The 18,310-nt window shown below is 40.2% G+C and overlaps 1 protein-coding gene across 1 annotated transcript in view; it reads left to right on the top strand.

The window, feature by feature from the left end:
• The window catches only part of SPTBN5 (spectrin beta, non-erythrocytic 5), a 128,526-nt gene that overhangs the window by 38,758 nt on the left and 71,458 nt on the right, over positions 1–18,310 (top strand). Inside the window, exons 5-19 of the mRNA XM_040066761.2 lie at positions 848–1,015; positions 1,513–1,632; positions 2,331–2,488; positions 4,025–4,253; positions 7,137–7,768; positions 8,758–8,896; positions 10,272–10,504; positions 10,949–11,102; positions 11,591–11,791; positions 12,936–13,142; positions 14,530–14,721; positions 15,426–15,578; positions 16,105–16,235; positions 16,876–17,127; positions 17,674–17,961. Coding sequence (XP_039922695.1) covers positions 848–1,015; positions 1,513–1,632; positions 2,331–2,488; positions 4,025–4,253; positions 7,137–7,768; positions 8,758–8,896; positions 10,272–10,504; positions 10,949–11,102; positions 11,591–11,791; positions 12,936–13,142; positions 14,530–14,721; positions 15,426–15,578; positions 16,105–16,235; positions 16,876–17,127; positions 17,674–17,961 — 3,257 coding nt within the window. The remainder of the gene's footprint in view (positions 1–847; positions 1,016–1,512; positions 1,633–2,330; positions 2,489–4,024; positions 4,254–7,136; positions 7,769–8,757; positions 8,897–10,271; positions 10,505–10,948; positions 11,103–11,590; positions 11,792–12,935; positions 13,143–14,529; positions 14,722–15,425; positions 15,579–16,104; positions 16,236–16,875; positions 17,128–17,673; positions 17,962–18,310) is intronic.

Here is an 18,310-nt window from a genome sequence, read left to right as displayed (position 1 = left end):
CCTTCCTCCCTTCCCTTCCCTTCCCTTCCCTCTCTTTTTCACTCCCACTCTCCCTCTCTCTCTCTCTTTTTTTTTTTTTGATGAAAAAAAGCTTATTTACTATAATTTCAAGATCAGAGTAAATTATTCTTGGGTGTGTGATATGGTTTTAATGTCACTTCTAGATGGCCAGTGGCAGAAGGCCAAAAGGAAACACCCAAAGCAAGTTCTTGTTAGGTCAGGATACAGACTGTGTCATGTTGTATCACCTAAGCTGGGTGACCTCATTACTGGCAGCAATAAAACAGATTTTTGTAAATGATCCTAACTTTTCACTTAGTATGAGACTCTGGCTGAAAATACAGAGACTTTGGGTGGCAAAGTAGGACGTGACAAACTTTGTTGAGACTATGGAGTAAAAGATGAGTCATTGAATGGGATTATCAGCTTAACTTTTAAATGAAATGCACAGCTCAGAATAAAATTATTTTGATAAAATAAAAGATTCACTTGAATTGAAATAAAAAATGTCAGCATTCCTGAAAGGTTTGATTTTGAAAATGCTTTATTTTTTTTTCTGTTTTTCAAAATCTCCTGCTTTTTTTTCTTTTTTTACTCCATTGTGAGTTTGTATTTTTGTTTGGTTGTTGGGTTTTTTTAACTTTGGACTACTTTCATAGATAATGTAAGTCCTCCTCCAAATCCGTTTTTTTCTGAATTAACACTCACCACTCCATGTATGTATGCACTGTCATAGAGAAGACTCGGTGAAATATCAAGAAGGTGTTGTTTGTTTTGTTTTAGAAGTGGAGGGTTCTCTGTGCCAAATGTTAAGCTGGAGTCTGTATTGTCTGACTGGTCTTCACAGGTAAAGATTGAGATAGAAGATATTTACACAGACTTGAAGGATGGCATCTCTCTCATGAAACTCCTGGAGCTGCTCTCTGGAGAAGCTTTGCCCAAACCAAGCCGGGGAAAGATGAGAGTGCATTTTCTAGAGAACAACAGCAAAGCCATCACATTTCTGAAATCCAAGGTAAGTTAATTATTGATATTAGAGATCACAACAGTTTATATATATTATTAATTAATTGTCGCATCATGTTCATTGTGATTTCCTCCTCTAGTACACAATAACATATATCTTCTGAAGACAGGCCAGGAATTTTATTAAAAGAAAAAAAAAAAATCAAATTTTAATTTCTTTGTTATTTGAGTAATATGTTTTAGAAACAGCTACTATTCCTCTCCTTTGAAGGAAAGAAATGTGTTTCTTTCCTCTCCTTAACCACCAGTTTTCAAAAAATATATATTGAGATTTAAGTCTTTGAGGCCACTATCCCTTTGCTAGGCTTTTGCTGAAATTCATCATGAGCTGATATAGGAGGTGGAAGGTCTGTGGACTGATGAAAAAATGTAAAAATTAAACCACTTCACTTAAGAAAACGGCCTGAACACCCTCTCCAGTAACAGTTTGTTACACTGAGAGCTGGACACAGGCGCTTTTATACTGAACAGATACTGTTTTATTAGCAGGTACAAGTAAAAGTGATTGGTCCTGAGAATATCGTAGATGGTGACAGAACCTTAATCCTGGGCCTCATCTGGATCATCATACTTCGATTTCAGATTTCATCTATCAAACTTGATAAGGTAAAACTGTATCTTTGTCTTTTTGCTTGTGCAATTGAATCCATGTTTTTGGGTTTTTTTTTCAAATAGATGAAACAGTGACTTGGAGATAGAAAGAACATTCATGTTCTTCACTCTGTTTTGCAAATTTTTTATGGAATTTTGACTTCATGTCTGATTTCTCTGTCAGCAATTCTCCCTAAATTTGAGTCCCATGGTGCTGCTTTGCTCTTTCTCTGGAGAATCACATGTTTTTTTAAATTATTAAACATGTACTCTAATAACATGAAAAACAAGATTTTATACAGGTATTTTGAAATCAAGGTCAATAATTTTTAACAGTAGACCTGAATATTTTGTTTCTGAGTCATGTTTTGTTTCTGAGTTCTATTTCACAGCTTAGGAAGCAAATAAACTGAACATTCCTTTCTGCCTGATTTCTACAGACCTTACAGAAGAGAAATGTTTGAAAAATTTCAGCCCCTGCATTTCACCTTATAATTTCTGCATTCATTCAGTTCACATTTTTTAATAGAAAACTTCTATTTTCATGTTAAATCTTTCTATTTTGTGACAGATAAAGCCTGTGAGTCATGACTTTGAGGGGATCTGTGAATTGAACAAAAGTAATACAAAGCGATCTTTGGGAACATAAACTCACTGATACGACTTTCATATATTGTTGACACTGGTTTTTCTTTTTCCTTCTCTCTTCATAGGAAGAATTTGGAGGCAGAGCTGATGTTCTATTTGCCAATGAAGCCTTATTACTCTGGTGTCAGCATAAAACTGCCAGCTACTCCAATGTGAGTGTGAAGGACTTCTCCAAAAGCTGGAGCGATGGGCTGGCCTTCAATGCACTCATACATGCTCACAGGTAAGTTTTGATGGATCAGTTCAGGCAGAGTTGCTCATTGCTTTTTCCAGCTCTGACAAGAGGTGTTCCAGGGTCTGAATTACAAGACTTTGTCCAGAGACTGTCAGATACTCTCTGACCTTTCTCACTGAAAACTCTTCTTTCTTCAACGGATGTCGGGGACTTACCCCAACATTGAGGTGGTTTCAGGGTCCTTGCTCCCCTGCAGAGCTCCGAGCCGAGCCGAAGGAAGAGACGGAGTTCTCAGGTTTAGATTTTTCAAGGTTGCATACTTCGTTTATTGTTTCTTATCTTACAATTTTCTCGGAGTCCGACAAGATGTTCGCAGCTGCATGGATTCCTCACGTCTCCCCCCGAGCTGGGCTGTCCTTATCTTTTATACTAATTACTACGTATTTCTTGTTTACTATTTCTTACCAATGTCTATCACTATTACTAAAAAAGTCATCTTTACTTTGACCCAATCCTCACTAACTACTTTGTGCCACGTCAATGCAGCAATGGAGTGAGGGAAGGAGAAGGAGAAGGAGACAACGCCCCAGATTCTCCATCTTGTCCCCATTCACTTCAATGCTAGGAACCTAAAACTATTATTTTCTCATTCTGTGATAAGCTAAACTACTATTTCTCACATTCTTGTGGCCTGTAAACCTTCTCTCAGTGTAGGAAGTTTTTCCCATGGACTGAAATCAAAGCCAGTGTCTCTCTGAGCCCTGGGCTGGGGTCCCAGACCCCCCTGCCCAGGTCCCTGACCCTCCAGGGCAACCAAAGGAATGCCCTGGACTCCAACAAACGGATATTCTCTCTCTCCTTCTTGGAAGGAAGGACCTGAAGGTCCTGCTTCATAGCAACTTTAGATGGCTACAGCATTTAATTTCCAGGGGAATATCACATATCTGAAAAACACTGCCCATTTGGTCTTAGCCACTGAGTCATGTTCCCATTCCTCCTTTTCTAAAATAATTACTTTAGGCACTGCTTTTATTTTACGAACTTTGTGGGCATGTATATCTTCTGGTTCTGTAATGGAGTAAGCAATTTCTCAATCTCTTTCTTTCTCCCTTCTCTGTCCCTTTGAAAAAGAGTGAAGAAAACAGCTAAACCAGGAGAGGGAAACCACCTATGGTAACCCTGAACACTTCTTTGTCCTCAACAGTTCTGCTGTATCTTACATGGGATACCACAGTGGGATTTTGGAACTTCCCCAGCTGGGAGTCACCTCCGTTTTTACAAGTGTCTCTCTAGTGGGCTTTGGTTTTCACCCATTGGAAAAGAGGAGAAAAAAGGGCAGGGATTTTCTTGGAATGGTAATTCAATTTCATAGAAGGCAATTTGCTTCCTGCTAGGTAGGCAAGGGGCAATGCTCTTGAATGAAGGTCAGGGTCAAAGTAATTTCAGCATTAATGTCACATAACACTAACAGTTGTGTGACTATTAACTTAGTCTCATAAACAGTTTATGGTTTATGATCTGAAAGAACTTACTAGAAACATAAACCTTCCTTCATATCCATGCCCTCTTTTTCTCCTTGCCCAGGCCTGATCTTATCCACTATAGCTCACTGCGGCAGGACCAGCCCATTAAAAACCTGAACAATGCCTTTGATGTTGCGGAGAAAGAGTTTGGAATCAGCAAACTGCTTGATGCTGAGGATGTGGCAGTGCCCTATCCAGATGAGAGATCCATCATGACTTACGTGTCACTCTATTACCACTACTTCTCCAGACTGAAACAAGGCCAGACAATACAAAAAAGACTTAACAAAGTGAGTGCATTGCTATCTTTGGAAGTTATAGGTTAAAAATGTAAAGCTAAATTCAGTTTGGGAGTGTGGGAGGTTTTGTTCAAGCTCAACTTCAGGATCATTTGAACTAAATCAAAAGGCACATCCATCTGAAAGACCTTGCACCTTGAGATTTGTACCGGGAGTCTGTACACTCTCTGATCTCCAATATGGGTGTAATTATTTCACTGAAAATCAATCCCTTTTTGACCTCCTGGTTTTTGTTTGAGAACTAATATGGTTCCAAGGCAGAGAGATCTCAATAATGGGAGAAGATTAAGACTAGACAAAAGCAGACCTAGTCACAGATTTCTCATTTAATAGGAATGATGATCCCTTATTCTATGGAAGTACTTTGGATTTTGATTTCCTGTGAAAATCTTCATCCTTTCTTTCTAACTCTTTAGGTAGAAAATAAAAAAATCCAAAAGAACTAAAAGCCAAAAAAATTAAGAAAAACCAAAACAACTTAATATCATCACCACCACCAACAACAAATAAAACTGAAAGAATGTTAGCTAAATTGGCTAAATTTAAATTTTTTAAATTATTTTTATTAAATTTAGCCAATTTAAGCTTTTTTTCTCTTTCCACATACACTTCACCTCACATGAACTCATGAGCTATATTAAAAATTTCTTGCGTCACACTGATGGAAAATTAAAGGAATTTTTCAGTTGTTCCACCGAAGACCACTTCCCTTGAGAGAATTTCTCTTCTGTCTCCAGAGAAATCTGTTCTTGTTTTGACCAGACTCCAAAAGACATAGCCTGCAGAAAACCTACACATTCAGGATGGTTCCTACATGAACATCTGGACTTGGAGATCTGCCTGTGCAGTTGAGAGGGGGAATACGTTGCTTAATGGGAGGCACAAAAATTCGCACCGGGGCTTCCCTGGTTGTGGCAGGGTGAAAAGGTTTTGAAAAGCAGGGTTTGGTCAGCTAAAAATGTGGTCTGGTGCAAGGATTAGTTGATCCTGTCACATGGCTCCCCCCAGCACCAAGCCAGTTAGTGTGGAAGGAGTGTCTGGAGGATGCTCTATGCCAGAAAACTCAATGTTAGGTAGTCCTGCAAGGAGCAGGAAATTGGACCCGGTGGTCCTTATGGATCCCTTCCAACTTGAGATACTCTAGGATTCTATGTCTTTTATGTCTTAGAACGGCATGTTCTCCACAGAGATGCATTAGATGAGAGCAGGACTTGAAATTCAATCAAAGGTTGGGCATCGGTGGGGAGAGCAGGCAGTAGGACTTCACAGCTCTACACATGGATCACTGGATTTTGGCCAGGAGATGTTATTTATCTTTTGATAAAAATGAAATATTGAGTCCATAAGCACGTATTAGAGGAACTATAAGGAGCAAGTGGGCCATAACTTTTGTATTTTATGAATAAACAGTATGCTTACTCTGTCTTTTTTCAATTCTCATTGTGCTCCACTGCTTTTTCTATTTTTTTCATCTTATATTAATTCTTTCTGTTCTCTCTCTCCACTTACCTGCTTATTTTTCCCCCTTCAACTCTTGCTGTAATTTTAGCCTGTCTCTAATATTGCATTCCTGTCTTCCTGCATTTCTGACACACACAAACATTCTGAAGGAGCCGGAAACAGATGTTAATCTCTTCATGTCCTTAGTCCCCTCAAATAGGCGGCTCTGAATTTTCTAATAGGATTGGGAGGGAAGCCTGAATGTGCCAAGGAAGCCTTTGAGTTCAGACCAAGTTTGTGACCAGGATGTCAGAGAGAAACAGCTCGGGGAGGCAAATCTCCTTTCCTTCTCCCATCTGAGGCGACTATGCATTTGCTAGGATCTTTCAGCAAGAACTGGGTACAATGGCAGAAAATACAGAGGGGAGCCCTGATGTCATGGGCTGCTTTTCCTGCACTAAGGGTTGGTGCTATTTTACTCCTTACAAGACTGCAGCACTTAGACATTGCCAAGTGCACTTTCTGGAAGCCAAAGCAGATCACCACTAGGAAGGACTGGGTCTTTTCTCAGTGCCATCTCCCTCACGATTCCGCCTGGCTGGGGCAGGCAAACTCAGCAGAATGATAGAGGCAGACATTGTTCAACACTCAACCTGTCATTTGCAGGAGTAAAGATCTGCATCTTTACTAAGTCTGGATGCAGAAAAAAAAATAATATAAAGTAAAAAGACAAAGATGGAAAAAAATGCAAAATGGAGAGAAAGAATGTTTTCATTCTAACACCTTTTATTTCATTAGGGATTTAATTCTAGATGTTTGCTCCAGTATTTACCTGAACTTTAAGAAAAGGCAGATCAAGCCACAAATGAAACAGATAAATATCTTGAACTTGAAAAGTTAGCATTGAATCAGAGCTAGCGTCCTTACCAAAGCACTGTTTAGCCACAAAACATTTTCTAGTAATTTTTATAAAGAGAAACATTTCCAACAGAAGAGATTGAGAAGGTGTTGCTCGACCACAGTCTGCTGTGTGCATGCGAGAGAACCAGGATCTTGTCAGATGGTCTCCTAAGATCCTAAGTGGTCAAGCTAAGAGGGTGTAATTATATACTAGGATAGAATTGTTTGGGGTTGAAGAATGAGACTGAGAAACAAAATAAGGGATTTTTTTCAATTGTGAAACAAAAAATGTGAACCCATGCTGTTTATTCCTAAATGTTTTCTTAAATAAAAACTGAATTGAAACATTAAATTATATTGATTTATCTGTGTTCTCTGGTGGGCTGATCTAGGATTTCACCTAGCCTCAGCTGTGACAGCTATCACCACATCAATATAAAAATGTGATGACTGCTGAAGACACCGCTTTTCTGTTCACTCACCTTGCTTCATTCTGTTTCTTATGGGGCTTGTAACTTTATATTCCCATTGCAGATTGTGTTCTTCCTGAAGGAGATAGATGACTTGAAGATTCAGTATGAGCAGATGGTCTCTGACCTCCTGAAATGGATTAAACAGAAGGTGATGGAACTGGATGACCGTCATTTCCCCAACTCTCTTCAGGAAATGTGGCTGCTCATGGCCAACTTTAAAACCTTCCGCACTGTGGAGAAACCCCCCAAATACCAAGAGAAGGGCATGATTGAAGCTCATCTCTTCAACATCAGGACCAAACAGAGAGCCAACAACCAACGGCCATACCTGCCCCCAGAGGGGAAGACACTGCAGGATGTGGAAAAGCACTGGACCATCCTGGAAAAGTCAGAGCACAATCGGGGAAAAGCACTGCAAACAGAGATGCTGAGGCTAGAAAGGCTGGAACAGCTAGCCCAGAGGTTCCTGAAGAAGGCAGCCCTGCGTGAGTCCTACTTGGAAGACATGAGGAAAGTGATTGGCAAGCAGGACTTCTGGCCAGAGAGTGTGGACAGGATGGAGGCTGCCAGTAAGAAGCTGGAAGCCATTGTGGCGGATGTACTGCCCAGGAGGGAACGCTTCACAGCCTTGGACGAAATGGCCACTGTTATCAGCCAGGAGAACTATCATGGCAAAGATCAAATCTTGCAGAAGTGAGTGATGGCTGAGAGGCTGTGTAGCAGCAGAGGTCAAAATTAGTTGAAATTTTGGGGTGTGGTGGAAAAAAACTAGTTGTAACTGTGAATCTTGTCTCTACTCCTCATGAGTAGAACTGTCAGGAATTTCTTCTACCTGTGAATAGTTTCAGCAGATAAGGCAAACACTTAATCTTCAAAAGTCTAATTTTTTTCCCTGGATGATCAAAGCCTCAGACCAATTTAAGGTGAAAAATATTTTAAGGATATTTTTGTTCTGTATGAAAATACACCTATGAATTTCTACCAAATACTCTACCTGCCATTTAAAGATGCTTAGAGAGATACTATTTTTTCTCCCAAATCAACACATTTCTATTTCTGTCTGTGGTTTGGGGAGATACAAATAGGTTAAGGCACGATATTCTTAGATTTACTCTATTTTGGAGCAAATATTGAGAAATTATAAATACTCTGATTATCTCAGGTTATTATATAACATGATTTGTGAGTTTCTAAGAATGCCATACATATAACTTCTCTCATGGTATTTTATTGCTTTTCTAAATTCAGACAAAACCAAGACTCTGTGAAAACTCAGAAAACCAGTTATAAAAGAGTGAATCAAACTATGAGATCAGATTGTGACTTATGATATGGTTTAGATTAATGTTTTACTTTAAGCAGCCATTTAAAGAGCACTTCTTTGTTTCCAAAGCTTTCCACTGTATCAAGCAAAAGCACTGTAGCATAAAAAGGGTCTTTTATGAGCATACTTAAAAACAATGCCTAAATTTTAAAAAAGTCAATGACAGTTGATGTGCTAGTCAGAATTCCTATAATAACTTTTTTTTTGCTTTTTTTGTGCTTCTGGCCTGTGCTCTTACACTGATGTCAAGAGTCATGTGTGTTCATTTAGCCCCTCTAAACCTGCAAGCACTGACAATCCTCCAGTGCTGCCCAAAGACTTTGGTCCAAACCGGTAATTTCTTTCTCTTCCTTTGCAGGCAAAAGAACATTTCAAAGCAATGGCAGGATCTCCTGGATCAGCTGCAGAGACGAGAACAGTCCGTGGGAACAATGCAGGAAATTCTGGGCCTCCTGAGGGACATAGATGCCATTACAGAGGAGCTGAAAGAGCTGCAGGTACTGAGCCCTCTCCAGCAGCACACAACTTGCAGTGCTGCCAATGTGTGTCCCCATGTTCCAGGGACTGGCTGGTGGCAACAGGAGATAAGTCTATCAGCTATAGAAAAAATGCACAGTTTTGACCTGGGTGCCTAATCAAGCATTTCAGTTCATCATCACAGGTTAACTACACAAGGAAAAACAGGCTTTGCTATAAGGGGTTTCCCTAATCAGAAAGCGAGGTATCCTATTACATGGAATGTACTACAGGTTCAAGTTATATGGTAAAATAAAGATGGGAAATAATATTTTCTAAATTCACAAGTGCAAAAGCCAAAGTGGAAGAAACACACCTCCTGTTTCCATTCCATATAACTCTTTTGAATTATCTTCTGGAAGTACCTGTGGTAATTTTACAGATAGGAATTAGCTCAGGCTTTCAGGTATGTAAGCTCGTGAGAAAGGAAAGTTCCACTATAAATGCACAGTGGTTGCTTTTAACAAGAATTTCCAGCTGTTACCAGGGTGTCAGAGCACAAAATCTTCTCTTCAGTATGAGAAATGACTGGGTTCATGTTGATTTTGTAATGAAAGGAAGTATGTGTACATCCTTTGCCTTAAAGACAGAAAAATCCTTATGACTACTGGTTGCTTTGTACCCAAGCTGAAAGAGTCAGTGTCCAAAATGTAGTTGTGAATTTAAATTAAAGATAAGAGATGTCTCTAAGTTATAAATATTTCTGTCCTAGAGTTAGTAGACAAAGAACATCTAATGGTAATAGCGTCATTGGAACAACAATAGTCTGAAAATATGGGAAAAGATTGGTAAGGAAAGATAGTACCCTAGGATTAATAATTGTATCCACTAATACAACTAGATAGAAGACAAACTGATAAGCGCTTCTCATCAGTCACCAATTAAGTACTAAAAAGTACTTTTCTTCATTATTTACATAGACAAGTAGGCTTCTCAAATTAAAGAACATTGCAGTTAAAACATACCATAGAATAGGATATTGTAGAATTCTTCAAATACATATTGTGTGCCTAGAGATGGGTCCATAGCAAAGGGATATTCATCACACACACAAATTCTGAGACCTTGAGTGCTTAATCGGAAGAACTATCTTAGGTGCAAAAACAGATGCTTATTTGATGAGACCATTACTTGCACTGCAACAGATAGAAAGTCTGGATTGTTGCCATCAGCTTGTGGAATTGAAAAAAAAAAATTTAGTATAATTTTTATAAATAGGCAGCTTTTTTGCTTTACCTAGCTGACGTTCTTGGACATTTAGTAGCTATGAGAGACAACAGGAACTTTTCAACTGATTTGTACTGAGATCCTAGGTGCACTCTCTGAAAATAACTTGTTTTTCTTCTCATTTTGTAGGTGCTAGTGAATTCCCAGGACTGTGGGAAGCAGCTCTTGGAGGTAGTAGATTTGCTCCAGAATCACAACTTGGTTGACTCGCAGATCTCTTCCTATGATGGCAGATTGACACACATCACCCAGAGGACAGCAGAAATCAGCAAGGACAGCACAGTTAAATCAGAATTGCTTTATGCAAAAGTTCAGATGCTTCGTCAGCTGTACCAGAACCTCACAGCTCAGAGCAAGTCACGGTAGGCCTGTGCTTGTGGCTCGGTTCTTCCTGATTAGGATGCCCAATCCTAACTCTCTAATCAGAAGGCACAGCTTCCCAGCATTTGTAATTTTTTCATTTCTCTATTTATAAAGACATAACAAAAGCAACTCAAGTATTTGATTGAAATTGACTGAAAGGATCATCCACTTTCCTAGATGGAAAACAGCTTTATTCTCAGCATTTATTATAACTTGCCTTATGACGAGTTAGAATAACAAATGGTCATCTCCTCATCTCCTGGAGAAAGAAGGAAATGTAATTTTGTTTCTTTTGTCTTATTCTGTGAACAAATTAATATATGACAAAGAGGAACTAAAGGCATTCAGATTCTAGATTATTAAATTTTTCTTTGATTAATCTACCATTGTCTTCATGGAATCCTAATTCTGACTGTCACACACTGTTTATTTCCTTGGTTCAGTAAATCTCAGCTAGAAGAGGCTTTGAAGCTTTTTGAATTCTTCCGTGACTGCAAAGAGGAAGAATCATGGATTTCTGAGAAGTGGAAGCTGGCAAGAATGACAACATTAGGGAAAGATGTCAGCCAGATCACAGCCTCTATTCAGAAGAACAAGGTATCTTACTTGGCTGCTCATGCCTTGTCTTTGTATTAAAGTCAGATTTTAGAACATCAATGTCTTTCAGTTCAGTCAGTGCAGCACTTACAAGAACACTGTCAAACTAATCCTTATCTCAAGTATCATGACCGGAGTTGGAATTTAAAAAAAAAAATGTATAGGGTAGGCATTTTTTTCCCAAAGAGGGGAAGGAAAAGGTAGAGAAGGAATATGCTTCATACTGGACTAGATGTGGGGCTTCTTGTGAAGGCTCTGGGCTCCATATTAGCTAACATTTGATGGGCAAAAAAAAGTTGCTAGTTTCTGTTTTTCTCACCTTCTTTTCCTGGCCAAGAGAGATGAGGGTAAGGAGAGAGGTGGTGAAAAGATAAGACGTGAGACTCTTGGAAATGCATGCTACTCTGGAGTAGCAGAGAGTGGGAGCCACTCTTCTCTCTTGGCTGGTGGGGAATGAACTGTGCTGACGTTTCCTGTCCTTGTGCTAGGCTCTTGAAGCGGAGTGCAATTCACACAGGGCCATATGCGCAGATGTGATGAGGAGGGGCTGGGAGCTCAGCCAAAAGAACCCCACGCGCCAGGACGACATTCTGAGGCAGACAGACCACCTCCAGAAGCTGTGGCAGCAGCTCCAAGATGAGGTGGCTGATCGCAAAAGCCGCCTGCAGGCAGCAGCCCTCATCAAACAGGTAAGAGGGTTCTGCTGGAGTGTGTGATACCTGGGACATGGATGGGGCTCCGCTCTGCCCCATGCCCCCACCTGGCAGACAACAGTGACAGGAAAGGTTTCATCTGTTGGTCTTCAAAAAATCCACAGCAGTGAAGCCTGAATCCTCGGCAAGCCAGACATACAGGAGATTAGAGCAGCTGGGAGATGCTCTAAAGGTAAAAATGCTCATGGAAATAACTCAGATGATAGTGCTAATGCAGAGTCTTTTTAGAGGGTGGATCAGGTAGCTGTGCAACATATTTCAAAAATGAAAAAAATTCATAAGACCACCAACAAAAGAAACATGTAAGACTTAAGTGGGCCATGAACTTCACAAATCCTGTGAAGTGTTTGACACTTCCATTTTGACCTATCCCACAGCCCACAGACATTCACAAATCTACAAATAAAGAATTTGTATAAAAACAACATTCTTAAATCATATCTCATGATCTCCGATATCCTTATTTTCCCCTTCTTAATATTTTGCTCAGTCTGTTTTTTCCATGAAATGTTTGAACAAAACTGAACAGCTTTTTTCTTAAGAAAGTCTAAATTCTCTCTATTAAGTTTGACACCGTTATGGTGTTTTAGTTTTTTCTTTGTCCCTCATTACTAGGGGTATTCTTTTTTTCCTGTTTTATCTTTACTCTATGTCTCAAAACCTTGTTTTACCCTTCTACAACCATAGCCAGGCAGACTGCAAATTCTGGAAAAAAGTAAACTTCTGTTGTAGACCAAGTTCATTGCTTGTTCCTTAGACATTTAGAAAATATCTACTGGTACTACATAGTGATGCCTACCAACGTCATACATTGCGGGTTCGTTTTATTGCTGCTGCTATGCACCCTGAAGTTTTAGCTAGTTAGAAGTTTTTAAACAGCTATATAGGCAATCCTTGAATCTCTTTACCAACTATAGTTCTGTGAATTAGCTGGGTTGTGAGCATGAAATACATCACGGGTTTAGATTACCTTATCCATAGCTTTCACAACACCTGGAAGTAACCTTACGGCTACAGACCTAATGGAGTTTTTCCTTATTCATAATTTTACAAAGAAGAAAGAAGTTGATGTGATGCTTCCAGGATGAATCCAAGTGTTTTTCTCCCTGTGTTCCTTCAGTACTTTGCTGACACTGATGAAGCAAATTCGTGGTTGCGAGAGAGGCAGCCCCTCCTGGCCAGCAAGGACTATGGCAAAGATGAATCAAGTGCCGAAGCGCTGTTGCATCGACACCTGCGCCTGGAGAAAGAGATTGCAGCCTATTCCTCCGAGATGAGGCGCCTCAAAGAGCAGGCTGACATTGCAGCACAGCAGGCTCCAGCTGCGGTAAGTAGAGGAGGGGTTGTGTCACATTGTGCTGAAGAATGTAAACAAAATGGGGTTTCAATTATTTATTTTCTTATTTATTTTGCCAAAATAGAATATTCCAAATTAAGTTTTTTATTACCATTGGGGCAAATTTTTAGGTGAAAAAGAAGTTCCTTGTCTGCTCATGCTAGTTCGTATTCTTTGAAGTGCTAGAAATATTCTCATCAAGTTAGTTCCCTCTACTGGTCCTCACAAATACATTCTTAGTCTCTATTCTCATAAAATTATTAATTTCAATAATCTCTAAAAAGCAGACTGTTATTATTATTATTAATTTCAGTAATCTTTAAAAAACAGACATCAAAACATCAAAATCAAAACATCCTAACAAATTCTTCTGGTACCCTAATGTAGTGAAGAGCTATCCCACAACTCCAGGGGCAATTCATTCCATCCCATATTTTTAAGGCAGATGAGATTAAGTCAACCCTGCAAGTACCCCTCTTTTTCACTGACTAGAAAGGGAACTTTTGACCTGAGATCAGCTCACTTAATAACAGAATTCAGGGGAGATGAATGAATGAATCACACATTTCATAACTTCCTTCTTTAGACGTCTATATTCACTCAATGTTTAGCCCAATAAATTTGAGACCAATGGGCATCCCTTGTGGTCTTTCCTTTACCTCATCAATCCAACATTAACTTTTTTTGAAAAATATTTTATTGTTTTGCTATGAAATGTGAAAAAGCATGTGACAAGATGGTGTTGATGCACAAATAGAAATATTGATTCACTAGGGCATTCACGGATTTTAAAACTGGAAGTGTTCAGGTACTAAAACATCACCACAAAGAGAACCATGAGCATAGTCAATTTCCTTGCTTTGTTGGCACTTCTGAAAACAAAAAAGCTCCTCCAACCAAATAACTTTGATTTGGGCAGAAAATGAGAAATTTTACTGAATCAATATCATTTAAAATGAGCTGAATTAAACTTCTTCTTTAAACAGAACCAAAATATTTTTCAGTTTGTTTTTGTTTTTGTTTTTGTTTCCCCCCCCCCCCCCCCCCCCCCCCCACCCCCCCCCCCCACCCCCCCCCCACCACCCACACCCCCACCCCCCCCCCCACACCCACTCAACCCCCCCCCCCCACCCCACCCCCCCCCCCCCCCCCCCCCCCCCCCCCCCCCCCCCCCCCCCCCCCCCCCCCCCCCCCCCCCCCCCCCCCCCCCCCCCCGAATAAAACATTGGAAACTGCTCCCAAAAAATCCTGGAAGTTTTTGGTTTAAAGGGTCAGAATGCTATGATTTGAACTAGGAAGTCCAAATTTTCCTTCCAAGTGAAATTTTTACCCAAATCTGAAATTTTCATCCATTGATTTTGTTTATTTTTCTTAACAGATGACAAAGAGGGAAGCCCCAAGTGACTTAAACCAAAAGACAACTAAGCCACCGTTCAGTCGAACCTGGGCAACATCTGAAACTGCATCCACTGGAACCTCAAGTCTGGATGATCATTTTCTTCCAGAGAATATCTGGAAGACCCAAGAAGAAATAGATTCACTTTATGAACATCTACAGAGCATGGCTGAGGTATAATATCCCCTTCTGCTGTGCAGGTCATTAAAAAGTCCAAGCCAGTGAAAATTGAAATTAAGTGCTTTGCTGGTTTCTGCTTTTCAGTTTGATAATGTGTCTCAATCCTGTTAACTCCTGTAGGACTTCAAGCCTTGAGATTATCATTGAAGTTTTGCATCAAAACTGATTTTATGTTGGCAAATTTCCCATTTACATTCCAGTATTTTTAGTCCATGAAGAGCAGATTTGTTTGTGTAGTCCTTTTTTTTCCTCCCCTTTAATGTTTGCTTATTGTACGTCCTAAATCATCAGACTGTCTTGCCTGACACCAGAAAAAATAAACTGTAGCCTGCGTTTTGTTAAGATGCTGCTCTTCACTCTCACCAGCTGTAATCATGCCCTAAAGACCAACACCAACATGTTGTATGTGACTTTAACATGTTCTAGAGTGAGCAACAGCAAGTAGCACAGCAGCCTTCCTTACTGTCCACAGGCTGGGCACTCTCCAAATGATTCTCTTATGCTTTTAAACCACTGTTGCTCTGGGAAGAGGTATTGTGATCTTAAAATTCCATGTTCTGTTCTCTTTTGGCAGTGTCTGGGGAAAACTACTAAGCTACCACCCGTGTATTGTAGCTTAAATAGAAAGATCTTTTTTCTGTTGCCTCAAATGGTAAGGAGTTATTACAATGATAGTTAAGTCTTCATCTCTTTAACAGAACAGAAGAAAGGCTCTGGAGGAGATGATTGGATATTATCGCTTCTGTAGCTCTTGCGAAGAATTTCAGTCGTGGATGAGAGATAAAGAGAACATTTTCCGCACTCTTCAACCTCAAGCAGACAATGTGGAGGTCATGCAGCAGAAATATCAGGTACTCCTTTTTCCTCTTCACACATGACACCTTTTAAGTCAATCTTACCTTAAGAGAAATGATAAAGTTGAGAAATGATGTTTTGAGAGCTTTTTCATTAGTTTCAACTTACAGAGTCATGTACAGACCAGATATTTCTTTTGTACAGACTTTGCCAAATAGCTGAAGCTGATGTGACTCTGTCCTTTTATCTTCCTGTGAACATGGTACAAATATGGTACACAAGGATTCTTTCTGTGTTTATGATACATCACTTTTAAAAAGTACTAAATTATGAAAAAATCCATCACTACACTTGCATCCCAGTGGAGTGGGATATATGTGCACAGATGTAGTGTGCACACCAGGGAGGTCAAGGGACTGCAGGGGAGTTGTGCACACAGGTGTGCACAAAGTCAGCAGGCAGGCAAGGGGAGAAGCCAGCCATGAAATTGGGATATGAGTGGATATCAGAGATTATTGGGAATTGTGTCCATAGAAATGGAAAAAAACTCATGTTCTTCATTCTTTTATTTTTCCATTTTAGAGATTTTTAACTGAACTGGCTGCAGGCAAAGGCCAGCTGGAAGACATTGAAAACTTAGCTGTTAAATATGGAAAGATCAGTCCCAACAAATATTTTGAGATCCAGACTTGGATGGAAGAGATCAACATCAGGTAAAAGTGCTACTGATAAGCAGAGGATTGTCTAAAGCGGGTAATTGCAGAGCTGATCATTCATATCCCTTCTAGATGACAGTACCACTAGTGGGAAAGGGGCAGCCCTGAGCCCAGTGCCATATCCCCAGGAATGAAGGGGGCTCCTGACATCAAATTTCTTAACTGTGGATATTTGTGTGTGCATGTTAAAACACAATGTGAATTCATCCATGGGTGACAGTGTTGTATTCAGAGTAGTTCTGCAGCACTGCACCTGGTTTGGTTACTCAAGCATCAGGGTGAGGACACACTTCACAAGTCTTGAAAGGAGCATCAAACCATGTTTGACTTCACCTAGGGTATTTAGTACCTGTTGCGAATATATTCCTGCTACCATGTCATTCAGTGGGCATAGTCAGGTCCTGATTTTGACCACGGTTGTTTAATTGGTCATATTCAGAATGTTCTGGTCACCTGAGCAGGTACCCTTGTTTGTGATGACACTGATATGAACTTTGATGTTGAGAGGGAGTGCCAATGTTCACCCCCACCCAGCCCATTGAAGTCGTGATGAAATCTTTATACATGACTTTTTCTGAACAGAAAACAGATACAGTTCATGTATAACAATGGCTATAAATTGTTATCTCGCTTCAAGATGGCAATCCATGGAAACACTGAAGGAGGAGAAAGGCTCTGAGCTGATTGGAGTGGCTGATGTGAGGACATTTCTTCAGGACTGTCAGAGCATAGGAGTGCTACTGCAAGACAAGATGGTCCAACTCAGGGATCTGGAACCAGGGAACTTGCCTGCTGGACTGGAGTCAGACAAGCGCAAACTGTACACGATTGAGAGAGAGGTCCTGGTGACAGAGAGGAAAATTGAATACCTGAGGAGTGTTGCAAAATCGTAAGGAACCTTCTTTTTGTTTTCACTTTCTTTGCTAGTTCTCTAAGATCTTGCTGTAAATTATGGCTATAAAGAGAAGGAGCAGCTCGTAAACTTTCTCTTTCTAGAAATCCAAAGAGCTCACTTTCCTGCTAGACTGAGCTGACTTCCCTTGAGTGTGGTTGGGTGACTGGGGAGGTGTTTGTTTCCAGACTTCACGGCTGTAGAAGGATGAATACCACAGTTTGTGGCTCTAAAAAGTCATCTCTACTAGTGTTAATTACCTGCTTCAAAATATGGAGGTATCACTTAGGTCCTGGAAGAGGGTAATCAGGGGAAGCAAAGGTGATGGGTGGGAAAACAGCAGATAATTGTGCACAGGAGTTCAAATTTGAAATATTAATGTTTTTTACTTCCTTAAGCTTTCTGTACATTCACAATGTGAATATGTTTCCTTAGCTGACTTTCTTTTTAATGGAACTCTAAATATCCAAATCCGTTCCTTTTAAAGAGTACTGGTTCAATCTCTAAGTGAATGTTCATACAGCTGAATGTATTTTATTGAAGGATCAAGGACACCAACCCTGCAGAGAGCAAGGCCATCACTGAGCAGGTAGAAAACATGGAGAGGCTTCTGGCAAAGCTCAAGCTGGAGATCCAAAAGAAGCGTGACATTCTGCAGTGGGCCCAAAATCAACAGTCCTTCCTGCAAGACAGCCGTAGGCTCCTGCTGTGGGCAGAGGGCATTCGGGAGAAACTGAACAGTGAAGAAATGGGTCTGGACGTGGCATCTGCAGAGCAATTGCTGAAGGAACATCAAGACCTGCTGATAGAAATTGTCTCTCAGAATGAAAGGTAGAGAGATTCTGGCAGGGTGGACAGAGTGGGGTGATATGACAACAGTAATGTGGAAATGAAACGTAAATCATGTGCATGAGGGTGATACCAAAATTTTATTCACATGCACTTGAATATTAGTGACAAAAGGAGACTGCAAAACCTAAAATCTGGTCAGCTTCTGCATACTTATCCTGAAGCCTGGTGGAGGGGGAAAGAGGAGCTGTGTGTTTGCAGTAGTAGAATTCCACAAGCTCTCCTAACACTCTCAGAGAGTGCCATCTGTACTTTATTCCAGTCCCCCCATTCCTTCTCAGGCCTTATGCTTCCATTTGCCAGCATTTTCAGTTCTTCTGCACTGTTATGA

Source organism: Hirundo rustica, chromosome 6, assembly GCF_015227805.2.
Source record: "Hirundo rustica isolate bHirRus1 chromosome 6, bHirRus1.pri.v3, whole genome shotgun sequence".
Lineage (NCBI taxonomy): Eukaryota > Metazoa > Chordata > Aves > Passeriformes > Hirundinidae > Hirundo > Hirundo rustica.
Note: the sequence above shows the minus strand (reverse complement) of the source record. Positions and strands in the feature narration are given on the sequence as shown.